Below are 16,628 nucleotides of genomic sequence, written 5' to 3'. Positions count from 1 at the left end.
ACATTATTTCGTTCCCTCATATTTGTTGTCATCACCTCTCCTTAAAAAAAATCAACCATTGCCCCTCCATCCTTACAATCTAATGCCTCATCTCCAATACTTTGTTAAATTTCTTGAATGTCCATGAGTACCTATCCTCCTCAATCTCTTTAAAACAAGACTTTGATCACCTGCCACAATACACCCTTACGAGTTCTATTTTGTTTTGTGATGCTCTGCGAAATAACAGAGAACATTTTAAAGGTGTTATATAACTACAAGTTGTTCAATAATAAAAGTGAAGTACACGTCTTCTCAACTCTGTCAGTTCCAATAACGGAGCCATTAGTATAAGGGAAATGTTAGGAGTGAAATTTATAATTGAAGAGTGAGTGAGACACATTCTTAAACCCATTTACAAAATATGACATATAGGAAAAAATTAAACAAAATAGGTCAATATGTTGTAATGATTTTTAAGTAATTTTATATGACTGTTATGAATAAAATTGCCAGTAATTTTTTTGCAGTCCTATTCTCCAGCATTCATGTAGATAGACTTCACCATATAGTTTCCTAGACACGTATTCCCCTAACAGGGAATGTCTGCCATGGTGCATGCATCAGTGTGGTAATCTATTTCCAAGAATCCTTTATTTTAATCCTGTCCTCTTCTCATAAATGGCTGCCTGTTGCCATCTGAAAATCTCTTTGTACCTATGTATAATCCGTCTCTCAGGCATCAGTCTTTTTGAATGGAATTCCAGTATTTTATGTAGAAAGCAATGCTATTTTTCTACTGGCTGCCAATAACGTGTTTACTTCAGCCAATTCTCAAACATTTGGCCTTTACAGTCCATTTTCATTTCTCATTTAACCTTAGCTGGACCACTCTCATTTGAATCTATGCTATTCACCACTCCTTCCAATATTTGCATAACTCTACCTTCAGGTGGCCATTTACCATGTCTTAGGCATTGTCCTCACAGAAAATATCACTGTTCATCCAGAATGAAGATCACAATCTCCCTCTGATCTGGAAAATCTAATTAGAAAGCTAGGGAGGACAGCACAGATGAAATCAGAGTATCCAGGCAGTCCTCCTCTTCCTTGGAGATAGTAAGAACTGCCGATGCCGGAGTTAGAGATAACACAGTATGGAGCTCCACACTGTGTTACCTCCTCTTCTCACTTGTTTTTGAACAATCTTTTCTTCTGAAACTTTAAAACTTTCTCCAGTGAAGTTTGTTTAATTGTTGGACAGTGTCTGGTACATGTTCACTAACAAAATCTCTTGGGTAGCTTTACAGGGCTTTCATAGAATATTATTCTCTTATCCTACTTTATCTTTATCCAGCATTCCTCCTTCTGGGCTTTCCACAGTACTTTGTCCCTTTACCATATCAACAGAATTCTCTATTCTACACTTAGTCAGCTCCAAGCCCTGAGGATTCAGTTGCTAATGCTAGACTGGTCATATCGCTTCCCTGAGAGAATTTACTTAATGAATCATGTATCATCCACTCTCTGTCCACCCTTCTAGATTCTTGAGTACTTGTTCCAATTTACTTTTACTTAAAATTTATGCTCAATTTTAATTGTACTTTTATTTTATGATTTCTTTTCCTTTTTATCTCCCTTGAGTGCAGACAGGAAAGTGAAGCTGAGACCACAATCAGTTCAGCTGTAATCTTACTGAATGATGGAAGAGGGTTGAAGGGAAAAATGAAAAACTCTTGCTTCTAAGTTCTATATTTCCTAAGTTGTTACTTATTTTGGTTTATGTCAGTCCTTCTCTAATTTTTTTACAATCTTTCCCTGTGCAATCTGAAATCTTTACTATTTCTCATCACAGTTTTGACACATTTTTCCCATAACTCTTCTACACACATTTTACTGAATACTGAAACTAAGTCAACTGTTTATAAGCTTTTACGTTTGACTAGAATCTAATTATTTCTATTAAATAGTGGTTCATGTTTTCTATTAATCTGGGTCAGAAAATGAGTTGAATTATGGAATATTGCATACTTTTTAACAAATTTAACTTCATTCTGACTCTGAGAATGGTGCAAAATGTAAACAGAAATTGCTGGGAAAACTCAGCAGATCTGGAAACATCTGTAGACAAAAAGCAGACTTAATGTTTCAAGTTCAGAGTTCCTTTTTCAAAATGGGAACAGTGTGGCTTGTTTTCCAGCAGGCTACCCCAGTGAGTCATAAAGTTTGGGGGCTCATCCAGGATTAGATTTGAAACAGAGGCAACAGGATTTGGGGCTGGTATTAATAAATAACACAGATTCCATAATGCATTTAAGACATGGTAGTGGAAACAGCAAAAAATTTCCTATAGGTGGCATAGTTGTCACTGGTAGTCTTAAAACAAATTTCAAACCAACCTTGGTTGACTTGGCATTAACCATCAGGACTAAAAAGGCAGAGTTACTAGCACAGCACTTAGGTTTACTTTATTTGTTCACAGAACATTAACAGGATGCCCATCCCTAGTTCACTTGGGCTGCGAGTGTGGTTTAAGAGTCAACCACATTTGGAGCCACATATAGGTCAGACCAAGTATGGATGACAGATTTCCTTCCCCATAATACATTAAAGAATCGGATGGGTTTTTTCAACAATTGAAAATGATTAAGATATCTCTTTATTCTAAATTTTATGGAATGCAAATTTCACTATTTGCCATGCTGGGATTTGAACCAATGTCCTGGGTTACTGGATTATTAGCCCACTGACATAACCTCTACACTAGGGTCTAAACATCTGGTAGTGAAATCTAAGATTCAGGTGATAATCAGTCACAGGTGAAGCATGGAGAATAAGAAACCTGGAAATGGAATTCCTAAGGGAAGGAAACATTAAGGAAAGGCCAGAAAAAGATAAGACAAGGGAGATAGAATGAAATAAAAAGACAGGAATTATAATTGAGAAAACTAGAATTTGAACTGCAAGAGAAAGATAGTGGAAGAACATGAATATAAGCTTAAAATGGCTCAACTGAAACAGCAAACATCAGACACTGATGCAGACTCTGATCAGGAGAACCTGAGTCAACATGTAAAGCTTAGTAAGGAAATGTTTAAATTTGCACAGTCCCTACAAAATTTTCAGTAACGTGTAGCATTCTTCGCATCATTTGTGAAAATGCCTTGGGAAATGAATTGGGCAAAAGAGACCTGGGCATTGCTTATGCAGAATAAGTTAACAGATAAAGTACAGGAAATTTATGCTTCACAGTGGAGCTTTCCTAGGATTATGGGACTGAAAAGACTATATTGGCTGCTTAGCAGTTAGTGCTGAGACACATAAGCAAGAGGTTCTAGAATTTAAGGAAGCAGCCTGAGTAAACCTACATTTAATTTGAAAGAGCAAAGCAAGTAATTTTGACATTAAAGATGAAACCATGTATATAGGTCTTAGAGAGGTTATTCTCTCAGAGAAATTTAAAAACTCACTGCCATCATTATAAGAATTCAACGGAATAAAGGCCTACAACTGCTGGACAGACAGTAATAATGACTGATGATTACAAGATAATCCATAAAACTGAACATTTTTTCTGTCACCCTCATAAATTTGAATGAGATAGAAGGTGGGAAAGTGAAAGGAAGGCAAGCAGCCAAGTTAAGAAATGGATGGGTGGGAATGTCCCACTGTCTTCTCTTCAAATCAGAAAGGAAATTACTGAAGGTGGATGAGAGAATTGGAAGCCAAGGTGTTTTCATTCTAACAAGATGGCACAACCTTGCTCAGAATATGGGAAATTGAACTGGAAAGCGATGGGACTGACCAGAGCTTGTAAGAATAAGTCTAAAAAGTCAACTCAAAAGGAAAGACTATGGATCAGATTGTAGATCTAATTACAACAGTGACTGCAGATAAGACACTGATGTGAATGTAGAAGAAGTACATAGGACAGATGAGAGATATGAAAGATTTTTTTATCCAAATGGAAGATAATTCCTTTTACTTTCATGATGACTATGTGAATAGCAAGGCGCTACTTCCAGCAGATTACCCCAGTGAGTAATCTGCTTATCAATTTCCCTCGCCCCACACAGACAAATAAAAGACATGGGCATTGTAGGCAGTGAGAAAAACTGGACAGATAATTCAATGGTCCCTGCTCACAGTTTGGTGAGGTTTGTTTTGGTTTGTCAGGGTATACTGCTCCTTGATTTTCCATCTACTAATACTTTCACATGCTAGCAGGCAGCATAGGTCAACTGGTTCACATTTCTAAAGTCTCTACCTTACTGGTTAGAAAGCCATAGCTACAGCAACTGATGAGGGAAAAATAAATTAATTTGCTTCAGGCTTCAGATAGTTTTATTACAGGGTAAAGGGATAACTCCTTCCTTTTTGGAAATCCAATGTCTTATTCCCAAATACTGTCATTCACAAGCTATTCAGCTAGCCTGAGGCCAATCAACTAGTTGTTGGCAGGCAGAAGGCCTTTGCCAGCAACAACTCTTCACCAAACCTCAGACCAATCAACTACTTAATGCCAGCTGAAGCCTATTTGTACACCCTTTGGCACTAGCTCATTTGTAACTTGATTTTCCTTCACTTCTTGAACAATATCTGTGTAAAAGGCACTTAGAAAGATTGCCAGGTAAATTGTTTTTAAGACATGCAGCAATCCTAATTCTTGTTGTGTTTTAATCCACAATCAACAACACAGAAAAATAAGAAGTTATGGTACTTTCAAGAAGATTTGTAGCTCAGGCTGTGCATGAGGTTGTAAGCATGCCTGCTGAACCAGTGGGTTTGGTTGCAAACATTTCATCACCCTGCCAGAAGCATCATCAGTGCGGCTCTGGTGAAGCGTCAGTGTTCTTTCCTCCTTTTTCCTTATCTGCCTGGATTTACTGGGGCGGGTGGCATCACTTCCGGTTTTGTTTCTCAGTGGTTTGTACACAGGGTCTAAATCCATGTGTTTGTTGATGGAGTTCCAGTTGGAATACCAAGCCTCTAGCAATTCCTTAGCCTGTCTCTGTTTGGCCTGTGCGATTATCGATGTGTTGCCCCAGTTAAACTCATGTCCCTCATTGTCCATGTGTAGTGACACAAATGAGAACTGAGTGTTTCTTGGTGGCCAGTTGATGTTCATGCATCCATATAGACAATTTTATTCCAGTTTGGCCTATGTAGTGTTTCTCACAGTCCTTGCATTGTATTTTGTACATTGCCCCAGTTTTGGGCATGGAATCCTTTACGTTCGTCAGTAGCTGCCATGGGGTAGATGTTGGTTTGTGGTCTACTCTGATACCAAGGGGTCTGAGTAGTCCTGCAGTCATCTCTGTAATGTGCTTGATATCTGATAGGGTGATAAGAGATTCTGGTCGTGTTCTGGCTTCCTGTTGTGGGTTGTTTCATGGGAAAGGCATATTGTGCTTTTCAGGTATTGGTTTATTTTGAAAACTTCGAGCAAGACTACCTAGGCCCCTAGGTATCAGAGTAGCCTTCAAACCGACAACCACCCTACGGCAGCGACTGACAAACGTAAAGGATCCCATGCCCAAAACTGGCAAAACTCGGGCAATGTACAAAATACCATGCAAAGACTGTGAGAAACACTACATAGGCCAAACTGGAAGAAAATTGACTATACGGATACATGAACACCACCTAGCCAGCAAGAAACACGACCAATTCTCACTTGTCTCACTACACATGGATACGAGGGACACGAATTTGACTGGGGAAATACATCAATAATCGTACAAGCCGAACAGAGACACGCCAGGAAATTCCTGGAGGCCTAGTATTCCTAACAGAACTCCATCAACAAACACATGGAATTTGACACTGTATACAAACCATTGAGAGAGAAAACCGGAAATAATACCAATCACCCTAGCAAACCAAGGCATACAGATAACAAGCAGGACAGAACACCGACGCTTCACCAGAGGTGCACTGATAATGTTACCTAGCAGGGTGATGAAGTGTTTGCAACCAAACCCACTGGCTTGGCGAACATGTCTACATTCTTAAAAAGATATGGTCTTTACAAAGTGTTAGAGGATGATGAGCCTTTGGAATTCACCACTCCAGAGGGCTATGAAACTAAGTCAATAAATAAATTCAAGCCAGAGCTTAATAGATTTTGAATTAATGACATTAAAGGATATGGGGATAATGTGGGAAAATGACATTGAAGTAGTTGTTCAGCCATGAGTTCGAACGGAAGATTGGACTCAAGGGGCTAAATGGCTTACTTCTGCTTCTACATTCCTGTCATAACCTCCCGCACTCACCAAGCAACGGCTACACCCAGGCCCTGTCATACTTTCATGGCGGTGTATGTTCAGCCATTAATTGTGGCTGAATGAAATTCTGTTGCTGTCAATTGCAGCAGCACCACATGGACACTCAGTTTTATGTTGTTTGATCTGTTTAAAATTTATTACTGTTTAGCAAAGTGGTACTGTACCACAATTCAATGGAATATACTCTCAATGTGAGAATTAATATAAAATAATAAAAGATAAACATTAGGTTTTGTTTACATTGCTAATGTAGGTGTATCTATCTGGATGGATAATAACAGAAATATATTTTGATAGTGCAGTTGGTACGGTCTAAATTAGGAGTGCAGAGGTATGACTATTAGTGAATAATACCAAATGATACCAAACATTCTGCAAGAGACAAATAGTGCTAAAATACAGCATAATAATTTGATTAGTGTAGGAGTAAGGGAGCAACTAATTAAGACTAAATCAGATCTACATAATGTTTACATTAATGCACAAATATAACTAATAAGGCACAGACTGCCACGTAGATTATGGTGTTGCAATGATAACACAAACTTGGTTTAAAAAAGAGATCTGAGTGTTAAGTTTTCCTGGCTATGAGATGTTCAGAAAAGATGGGAAAGGAATAAAAGGAGGAGTGATGGCATTTTTGGTCCAGGGGGCTCTTGCAGCACTGGAGAAAGAGGATATTTCAGATAGTTTGAGGGCATAATCCATTTGGATGTAGCTAAGGAATAAGAACAGTGCAATTATATAATTTTGTGCGATCTATAAACCAAAACTAGTGAAAAGGTTATAGGAGGAGCAAATTTGCACTAAAGTTAAATAAGTGTAAACACCATTGAGTAGCTAATAATTGAGGGCTTTATTTAGCCACATATAAACTGGGATGGTGATAATGTTGAGCAGGCATTCTTAGATTCTGTACAGGGAGAATTTCCCACAGCTGTATGTGTCCAGTCCAACAAAAAAGATGCACTGCAAAACCTGGTTATTGGTAATGAGGTTGGCATGGTAGATCAGTGGATGACGAGGGAACATTTTGGGGGTGGGGGCTGTGAGCATTGCATTATAAGGTTTAATATGATGGTGGAAAATAACATTGTTTGGCCAATATGAAGATAATCAGCTTGCAGACAACAGACTTCAACAGGGCAAGAATGGGTCTGGACCAGATAGACTGGAACCAAAGGTTGGCAACAAGAGCCGGAACTAAACATTTCTGAAGCAGGGTCTAAACGTCAGCTTAACAAAGTGTGGAGCTGGATGAACACAGCAGGCCAAGCAGCATCTCAGGAGCACAAAGGCTGACGTTTCGGCATCAGAGAGGATGTGCTCCTGAGATGCTGCTTGGCCTGCTGTGTTCATCCAGCTCCACAGTTTATTATCTTGGATTCTCCAGCATCTGCAGTTCCCATTATCACCCTAAACGTCAGCTTTCCCGCTCCTCTGAAGCTGCCTGGCCTTCTGTGTTCATCCGGCTCTGCATCTTGTTATCTCTGAACTAAACAATGTTCTTTATTTGAAGAGGAGACGGTCCAGGCTCATTCAAGGTTTATTCTTTCAAAAACGAAAGATTAAAGAACCAAACCCAAAACTCCCTGCATGACGATGATAGAAATTAAGTTCTGTAGTTAATAATCCACAGCTGAACATTTCAAATTACGTTCCTAGCGCCGTTATTACATACAACTACAACAAAATTTGTAAATGATACATTCCTAGTAGCAAACTCCACTCCGTTACCTTGACCCACGGGTTAACGGAATTCCACGTGCCGAATCCTAACGGCGCCACGTAAGCGCTGCGGCCACCTAACAATCTGCGCATGCACTCTGTTCCGCGCCTGTCATCATCGCTGAGCCGCTCGGCCATCAGGCGCATGTGCAGCTGGGGGCGGAGGCCGCGGGTTCGTGGACTACAATTCCCGTCGGAGACGCGGGGTGATGTGTGATTGGCGGAGGTACTGCCAATGGGGATCCATTATACTGGAGTGGGTACGCGCTACTGGTGAGGTTGCTAACGTGCATTATGGCGGACGATGTGGAAGGGAATAGTGGCGGTGCTGGTGGTGGCGAGGGAGGTGGCCCGTCCTTGGAGGAGGAGGAAGCGGCCGGGATGGCCGGTTTTGGTGTCGGCGGGTTAGTGTTCAATGTTTGTCTGTTGCTACTGGCTCTGCTCGGGGTGTACAGACTGTACCGGAGGAGGAGGGGCGGCACGGAGACTGAAAGCAAGGAGCCTGAACTGCCCAAGATGAAGAAACGCGATTTCAGCCTGGAGCAGCTGCGTGAGTACGACGGGCTCCAGAACCCGCGGCTTCTGCTCGCTGTCAACGGCAAAGTCTTCGATGTGACCAAAGGAAAGAAATTCTACGGACCCGGTCAGTGCAACCACAAAATCACCCACCTAATAAACAAAATACGGGTTTCACAACCATTGCCATGAAATGCAGATAGTCATCTGCCTGTACAACTTCGCTGTACCTTGTGTGTTGAGATGGTTCAGCTATGTGCAATTTATGTGTAGTCTTCGTGTTTGCATTTCCCGCTCATTGGGTGTATCTATATGGAAACGGTACACGAAGATCACTACACGTTGTAACGGGAGTATATTATTTACTCCAGTATTCATCAAATAAGGCAGAGGGAGAAGTGAAAGAAGGAGTATCTGAGGATGTGACTTGCGACTTTTTTTTTGGCAGGAACATTCAGCACAGTTAAATCGCGATACGGACCTGAAGATGGTTTCCTGTGTAATGCTTTAATCGGTGAATCTCCAAATTAGCAGCGTAAAACTGTTTTAGTTGGTCGCTTTTTGTCGTTTCATTATGTTCAGGAGATGAGTGAATGGGTTTCGATCTGCGGAAGGTTACCTGCATTTAAGGCTTCCTAGATTTTTCTGAAGTTTACTTCAGATTCAGTCGTTGGCATGAATTAGCTACAGCTAATGCATTGTCTTCAGCTCGGCACAAAAGTCAAAAGTAGTTTGACTTTCCTACGTATACCTTTTGTAGAAAAAATTCGATTGGTGAGATTTTGTTTTTCATTCATGCCTTTGCCTCTAGTTTTGTCAATTATACCAGCCCTCTGATGGATCTATCCTCTGTAAACAGACCAACATACTGCATGTAAGAGATAATGGGAACTGCAGACGCTGGAGAATCTGCAATAACAGTGTGGAGCTGTATGAACACAGCAGGCCAAGCAGCATCTGAAGAGCCGAAAAGCTGATGTTTCGGGCCTAGACCCTTCATCAGAAAAGGGGGATGGGGGAGAGAGGGGAGGTGGATTGAAGATGGATAGAGGAGAAGATAGGTGGAGAGGAGGCGAAGGTGGAAAAACTGCTTGATGTCCATACATGACTGGTATTCATTGATGTGTGGGACTCTCTTATCTCTTCGGCCTTGAAATGGCTCGACCATGTCCTGAAGCAGACCACGTACCACAGTCACATCACCTTCCTCAGCACCTGCCTACGGAACTAAATCCTCCCCAATGGACTACAGTCCACATTCAAGCCTTTCCAATTTGGCCCCAACCATGACCATATCTACATCCAGAACATTGAGACCCTTCAGAAGCATTTCTCTCTGAGTCCTGAAACACGCACTTGCAGCAGTGCGCCGGCACCTCCAGGCACTGCAGTCCAGCCTACTGCAGCTCAGAGCCTCCCTCTCCCAGACCTGCAAAGAAACTCTGCTGTTTTTTTTAAATCCTCTGTAGGATTCACAAACTGAGCACACAGTTCTACTCAGCTTTACTGGCCACCCACCACCAGCAGCCCCAGATGAGACGGCTACACTGAGCCCTGCTGAATTTTCACCCTCCCCCTGAATGAGGACGAATGGTCAGTCCTCAGTAAGGGACTCACCATGTCCCCCTCCACCCACGCATCAACGAATACCGGTCATGTGTAGACATCAAGCAGTTTCGTGCTCTCTCTCTCCCTATTTATTTCAGAACCCTCTCCCCATCCCCCTGTGAAGGGTCTAGGCCTGAAACATCAGCTTTCCTGCTCCTAAGATGCTGTTTGGCCTGTTGTGTTCGTCCACCTCTACACCTTGTCATCTCAGTCATACAGTGTCTTGTTTTTATAATGTTAGCCTGCACTTTCACATCCCTCCCTGGAACCTATCTGTATAACGTTTTCCATCACCCATTCTTCTAAGCTGTCTGTGTTCAAATTCTGGTTTTTCAAGTATTCCTGCATTTAATTGCTCTGACATTGGAGGGACTGCCTTCAGTAGCCTTGGCCCTGAAGTTTGGGATAACCCCTCTGCACCTCTTCCTTGTTTTCTTCTAAGAACTGCTTTAAAATATACATCCTATTTTGCCAAATGTTTGGTTGTCTGACCTAATGACCTTATTGGCTTAGTATTGTAATTTGTTTTATATTTCTCATACAAAATATCTTGGGACACTTTATTACTGCATACATAAATGTTGTTGTAACAGTCAACATTAACAGACTACGTGTGAGGTTAGTAATCCATTATAAAAGCCTGAAAGAGAACTGAGTTTATGGATGGAATTTGTTTTCCTTGTGCTGTTGGATGATAGCTACCTGTTAAATCACCACAGGCTTGAACAGTAAGTAACTTTTCTGTTCGAGTTCTCTCTGGAAATTGAAGAGTGCAACTACAAGATTGTGCTTTTTTTTGTATAAAATTATGAAACATCTGCCAGAGTATAAGTATATTGAGAAGACTTAGTAATTTACATAATTGTCTGAAGTAGTCATGCTGTGTATGCAGACCTGAGAATTTCATTTTCAGTGTGTACCCAGTAGTTATACATGCATGACTGGAATAACAGCAATTCTTGGCATAGTGTTTCAGAGTACTAGCACGAATAGACTTGTCTCATTTTCCTGAAGGTTTTTAAAAACTGCCTGTTAGTGTCTGCCCATACCCTTTGTGCTAAGGAATCGTTACTTCAAAAACTATTCTTTTGTAAAAGAAACTCTCAAAAGGATAGTCATTGCGTACCCACTTGGTAAAGAGAATTTGCAACTGATCGTTTTGGTGCTTGACCGTGCTTTGCAGCATCGTGGGGGTATTATGCTAATATTATTTTGAAATAAACCACAGTCTTGTGATTTGGATGTAACTGCTACTGAGCTCCGGTTCGTTCTGCCTCGGAGGGACCTGGGACTGTTAATGGTTATTACATGGGAAAAGGACATATGTTCAATTGTGTCCTTTTTAAGAAGCGCTTAGCTAGCCCTGTTCTTCTATGTTTTCCGCATAACCCTGTAATTTTATTTTCTCAATTAGGTTAATGTCTAATTCCCTTTTTGGAAGTCATGATTGAATCTGCTGCTTTTATGTGCTCAGGTGGTGTATTCCAGAACTTAACCACTTGCTGCATCAAGTGGTTTTCCTCGTTTTACCTTTTTGTTAATCATCTTAAATTAGGGCTCTGTGTTTCTTGAATAGCATCTTGCTATTTATTTGATGCAGAACTATTATAATTTCAGGTACTTTCATCAAATCGCTCTGAAGACCCTTGTCCTAGAAAGCTTTCTCCTAAATATTTTCTGCATCTCTCCAATATGTTCACATCATTTCTAAATTGAGGTGCTTGGAGTTGGTGCTTTGACAATTTTTGTATTAAATAATTGAGGTTGCATTATCTTCCTCCAACCTTCTCTGACCTAGTCAGAAACTAAGCAAATATGGTATGCCCTTGATAAGTTCACTCTGGTGTTCCTTACTTAATTTATACCTGTCCAAGAGACCAATGGTTTGACACTATTATTGTTTTAAATTACTTCCCACCATCCAGGCTAATCTGATTGGCCTGTCACGGTTGAGCCTTATTTGAAGAAGAAATCTTGCACATCTTTTAGCATTTGTAAATCTCCAGCATCACCTCTGAATCTAAGGAAGATTAGAAAATTATAGCCACAGTGTCTGCAAACTTCCATCACTCCTTTCCTCAATATTATGGAAGACTGATCCAACAATGGTAACTGATCAAACTTAAGCACAGCCAACTAGTCACCTAGTTGTTTCAGTGTACTAGTTTGTTTTTTTCAGCCCCAGTTGTCATCTGTAACCATAATTACTGTATCTGCAGGATTTACTGTTTTTGAATCTGGGTGCTGTGAATTATTCTGTTTTCATTGGTAGCTCAATCGGGAAATGTGAGAGATAACATCAGGCTAAATTTATACATGTTTTGGCTCTGTTTGCAACTGTTTTCAAAGTCACTTGACGGAACATTTGAGATTGTCTTACAGAACTGTTTGGGGTGACCTATTCTTGCTCTTATAAACTATTATAAGGTGAAGATTTATCAAATCTGCGCAGACCTTCAAATTGTTCGATTTTTATGTAGTAAGGATTATAAGAGTTGTGATATGTACAGAAATGTTAATGTGACAGGATTATGGACCAAGTAACGGGAAGTTGAGATTCCCTGCATGCTATGCTTATCACATCTCAATTTTATCGTGCAGTTTAAAAAAAAGCTGTATGTGTGGAGGGTAATTCTAGTCTCTTGAGTATTTGGTACTCATTTTGCATACAGATACCACGCTGAGGAAGGATTTTCTGCCTATGGTAGGAATGCAACAGTGGTTTAACAGACAAATTTGATTCCTGCCATTTCTAGGAATCAACAGAGAGGCTGAATCAGTTAGAATTATGTTCACTGGATTTTAGAAGAATAATGGGGGATCTGCAATAAACCCATAAAATTCTAACAGGTCTAAACAAGGTAAGCACAGAATTATCCTGTGACCAGGAGTCATAGTACAGGAAATGGGGTAGGCTGTTTAAGACTGAGAAGAGCAAAATCTCTTCACCCAGAATGGTGAGCCTGTGGAATTCTCTGCCACGGAAAACATTTGAGAGCAAAACGGTATTCTCAAAAAGGAGTAAGATATAGTTCTTTAGGCTAAAGTGATCACATGGGAATAGGGCAAAAGCAGGAGTGAGATACCAAGTTGATCAGTAATGATCATATTAAATGGCAGACTACATTTAAAGGGCCTACTCCTATCTTCTGAGTTCGTGATATGATTCTTTGTTTTTAAAAAAACTGAATTATTAGAAATATACAGTAACTTAATCTGAGTAACAATGTCTAAGTAGGAATTTGGTAAAATTAATTTTTTAGATATGTAAAAAATATACAACTTGGAAATTTGGATGGCTCATATTAGAGCAGCATATTGATTAGATCTCACAAGGAATTAAGGGCTACGGGGAGAGTACAGAGAAGTGGAGTTGAAATGTCCATCAGCCATGATTAAAAGGCAGAGTGGACTTGATGGGCCAAATGGCCTTACTTCCACTCCTGTGTCTTATGGTCTTAAATCAGTAGTTTCAGAAGTCCAAACCAAGTATTTGTATAGTTAAACTGGTAATTGTATATGACTGATACTAAATTACTGTGCAAGAAGCCATGACATTCAGTTACAGTTCTGTAAGTTCAATTACTCGTAGCAGTGGAGTGCTTGAAAAATGTCAGTTAAAATTGATATTTGTATAGGTTGTCAATTTTGATCTACTTGCAACTTTGAGCAGATCAAGGTATGTATTTTGAAGTTTGAAATTTTAGTAATCTTTTACTCTCCATATATTTCTCCAGTGTCTTAAGCTGGAGGATATACTGCGTCATACAACTAGCGTTTGTCATGTAAGAATTCAGATATAACTGCATTGAATTTTTGAAGTAACTCCTGATTCTGTTGCAGGTAAGATTGGCCTTCTAAATGTTTGTTTTATAACTGAAAATAAATCTGATTTGGTGAATGCAAGCTTAAATGAGCTATTTGAAGGCACTTTACTTCCTCTGTCAGATGACTGCCATTGCTGTGTGACAGCATAAGGAGAATTACAATGGATGAGAAATATTCACCAGATTTTTTTAATATTAGATCTCTTGTAGCCTTGTATAGTTGACTTTGTATGCAGGTCTTAATGTAAAAAGTACTCTTGTAGTTACTAAGATCATTTTTATTGTATTCTGGTATGTTCACTTTTTTGTGGTCAAATTTTGTAACTTAATTTGCGCCAATTGAGAACGACTAGCATTTTGTATTTTACAGACTGAAGATTGGTATGTAGGGAGTCCAGGCAAAGGGCCAAGTAATCGGACCAAAATTAAAGGCTTGATGAGAGAAGATTCGGCTGAGAGGAAAAGTTAAAGTTGGGTGGAAGGAAGTTAGAACATTGTTTTAAAGGTTTGTTGGGTGGGTACGTGGATTATGGAAAGAGGCTTACTGGTGTTAAGGCAGTAAAAGGTCTTTGAGGAGTTGGAGACTAAAAATGAGCAGCTACATTATTGTAAGAAATGACAGAAGGCCCTTAGGACTTAGGGGAGATGTACAGGAGAATGGAGACAATATTGGGAGAAAAGTTTGTGCAGAGATATGAGTAATGGAGGAGGAGGAAGATTAGGTTAGTGAAATCGAAATTATTGAAAAGATTGATTTAAAGGCGACTACAGGTAGAATTAGCGAGAATGGCGTTACTAAAAAATAAAATTGGCAGAAGCAGTAAATTGAATTAAATAAATTAGACTGAAAGCGGAGTCAAGTGAACAATTTGACTAATGTATTGAAAGATCCCTTTCATATCAATCACCATTAAAGGTCACTGGTTTATTTTGTCAAATTTGGACCGTTCTCTTTGGAGCAAATGAAGCCAGAAGAAGATTTAATAGCAGTATTACGGCAGAGTAGGTATGGAAAGATTGTTTCACTGACAAGGGTCTACAGAGGAGGTAAAGATAGCTGGATAATGAGTTTTTTTACATTTTTCCGTGACCCAGTGGTGGAAACTATTGTCAAAGCTGTTTATCCATCACTGGAAGATGTGGAAAACTTTTGAAATGGGGAAAAATGGATTCAGATTGTTTTTGTTTTTGTTCAGACACATTCAAAATATGAATTGTATGGAAATGCCGTGAATTTGTACAATAGATGCTTGCAAAATTAATTCGGTTACAAGAAAAAGTAGCAGTTACCTTTTTTGTTTTTACATTTGGATTGCAGAACATTAAAAAGTTTAGATCACGTACCAACCAATATTTCCAAATTGATAAGAGAATGGACTAGGTATACCAGTATGCCTTCTAAATCACAATGATATATGCAATTGAAAGATGACCCTGGGGGTCAGTAATTAAAGAAAATAAAACAATCTTTGTTTTATACTGCTGTGTCATCTACTGTGGTGTTCATGTTTAACCACACTTAAGTGTTTAAAATGGTTGTGACATTTTATAAAAGCAGGTTCTATGTTTGGTGATGTAATGTATATTCTTAAAGTATGGTCAGATTTCTGTTTGAATTAATCATCCTACATTCTTAAAACTCATTGGATTCTGATCTGTAGCAGGCTGGGTCAATTAGAGGTCGCAGTGCATATTGACTTTTGAATTAATAAATTATATATCTTTGAATAAGACACATGACTTGGTTTATTAAATTTCGTTTGAGCCAAACAGAATCAGGCACAATGTAGTATTCTTATCTTATGAATAAAAGCAGATGTTGTAATCTGATCCGATCAGACCAGACTGCATCTGTAAAGGGAAGAGAGTCAGGTTAACATTACAGTTCTTGTGATTGTGGTCAGAAAATTCAGTGCTGCTGAAGAGAGGTCCAAAGAATGAATTCAACACGTGGTGAGGCTACATGTCAAAGCAGTTGAAGATGTGGTTAGAGTAACTAGTTTGAGTGAATATCACCAAGTTATCTGATCATGAATGGATCTGAAACAAGGGAGTGGGTAGTCAAAACATGTGGAATCAGTTTCTGACGGGACCATTGATTATGAAAGTGACCTCTGATGAACATTTTTTAATCAAAGGCAAAATGCAAAAGGATTGGAATGGAGGTAAAAGATAAGAAACAAATAATGTTGGAGAGCACACCATCATCAAGATGGTGGGCAGTCCGAGCAGAGAAGTGGTAGTGACATGCAATCTAATTAGTTCATTGTTACTCACAGGCATGCGTGTTGGCTAGATTACCGGGAAAAATGCTACTTTTTAAAAAAATATTGCCACAGAATCTTTTTCAGGCACATCTAAACAATGGACAAGATTTCTCAGTGTCTCATCCAAAAGATCACACTCCTGAAAATATAGTTGAAACCGAGCTTGAGTTTGCAGTGGAGTGCGATCTGATGACCCCTGTCTCCGAGTTATGATGCTGCTGACTTGTGATAAGCTGATCCTAAATAAATATTTGGGCATTATTCTGCAGCTATTTTTGTCATTACTGGTATTTCTGCTTTCATTTTAAAACACTCCACAACCTGCTTGTTTATGGGAGAGTGGGGTTAGGCACTCTTAAGTTGACATTTTGTGGATTAGTTCGGAATAGTTCAGTGACTCACAGTATCTCCAT

The 16,628-nt window shown here is 39.5% G+C and overlaps 1 protein-coding gene and 1 long non-coding RNA gene across 4 annotated transcripts in view; one reads left to right on the top strand and one right to left on the bottom strand.

Moving 5' to 3' along the window:
• The window catches only part of LOC125453159 (uncharacterized), a 167,941-nt gene extending 159,862 nt beyond the window's left edge, over positions 1-8,079 (bottom strand). The window contains exon 1 of one of the 3 annotated variants that reach the window (XR_007247710.1): positions 8,007-8,079. This is a non-coding gene — a long non-coding RNA (uncharacterized LOC125453159). The remainder of the gene's footprint in view (positions 1-8,006) is intronic. The other 2 variants (XR_009443960.1, XR_009443980.1) reach the window with 2 other exon arrangements.
• A 182-nt stretch (positions 8,080-8,261) lies between these two features.
• pgrmc2 (progesterone receptor membrane component 2) overlaps positions 8,262-16,628 on the top strand; it is a 41,707-nt gene continuing 33,340 nt past the window's right edge. The window contains exon 1 of the mRNA XM_048537984.2: positions 8,262-8,640. Coding sequence (XP_048393941.1) covers positions 8,292-8,640 — 349 coding nt within the window. The 5' untranslated portion in view covers positions 8,262-8,291. The remainder of the gene's footprint in view (positions 8,641-16,628) is intronic.

The sequence above is a fragment of the Stegostoma tigrinum genome, chromosome 1 (assembly GCF_030684315.1).
Source record: "Stegostoma tigrinum isolate sSteTig4 chromosome 1, sSteTig4.hap1, whole genome shotgun sequence".
Lineage (NCBI taxonomy): Eukaryota > Metazoa > Chordata > Chondrichthyes > Orectolobiformes > Stegostomatidae > Stegostoma > Stegostoma tigrinum.
This window is presented reverse-complemented; position numbering and strand designations above follow the sequence as displayed.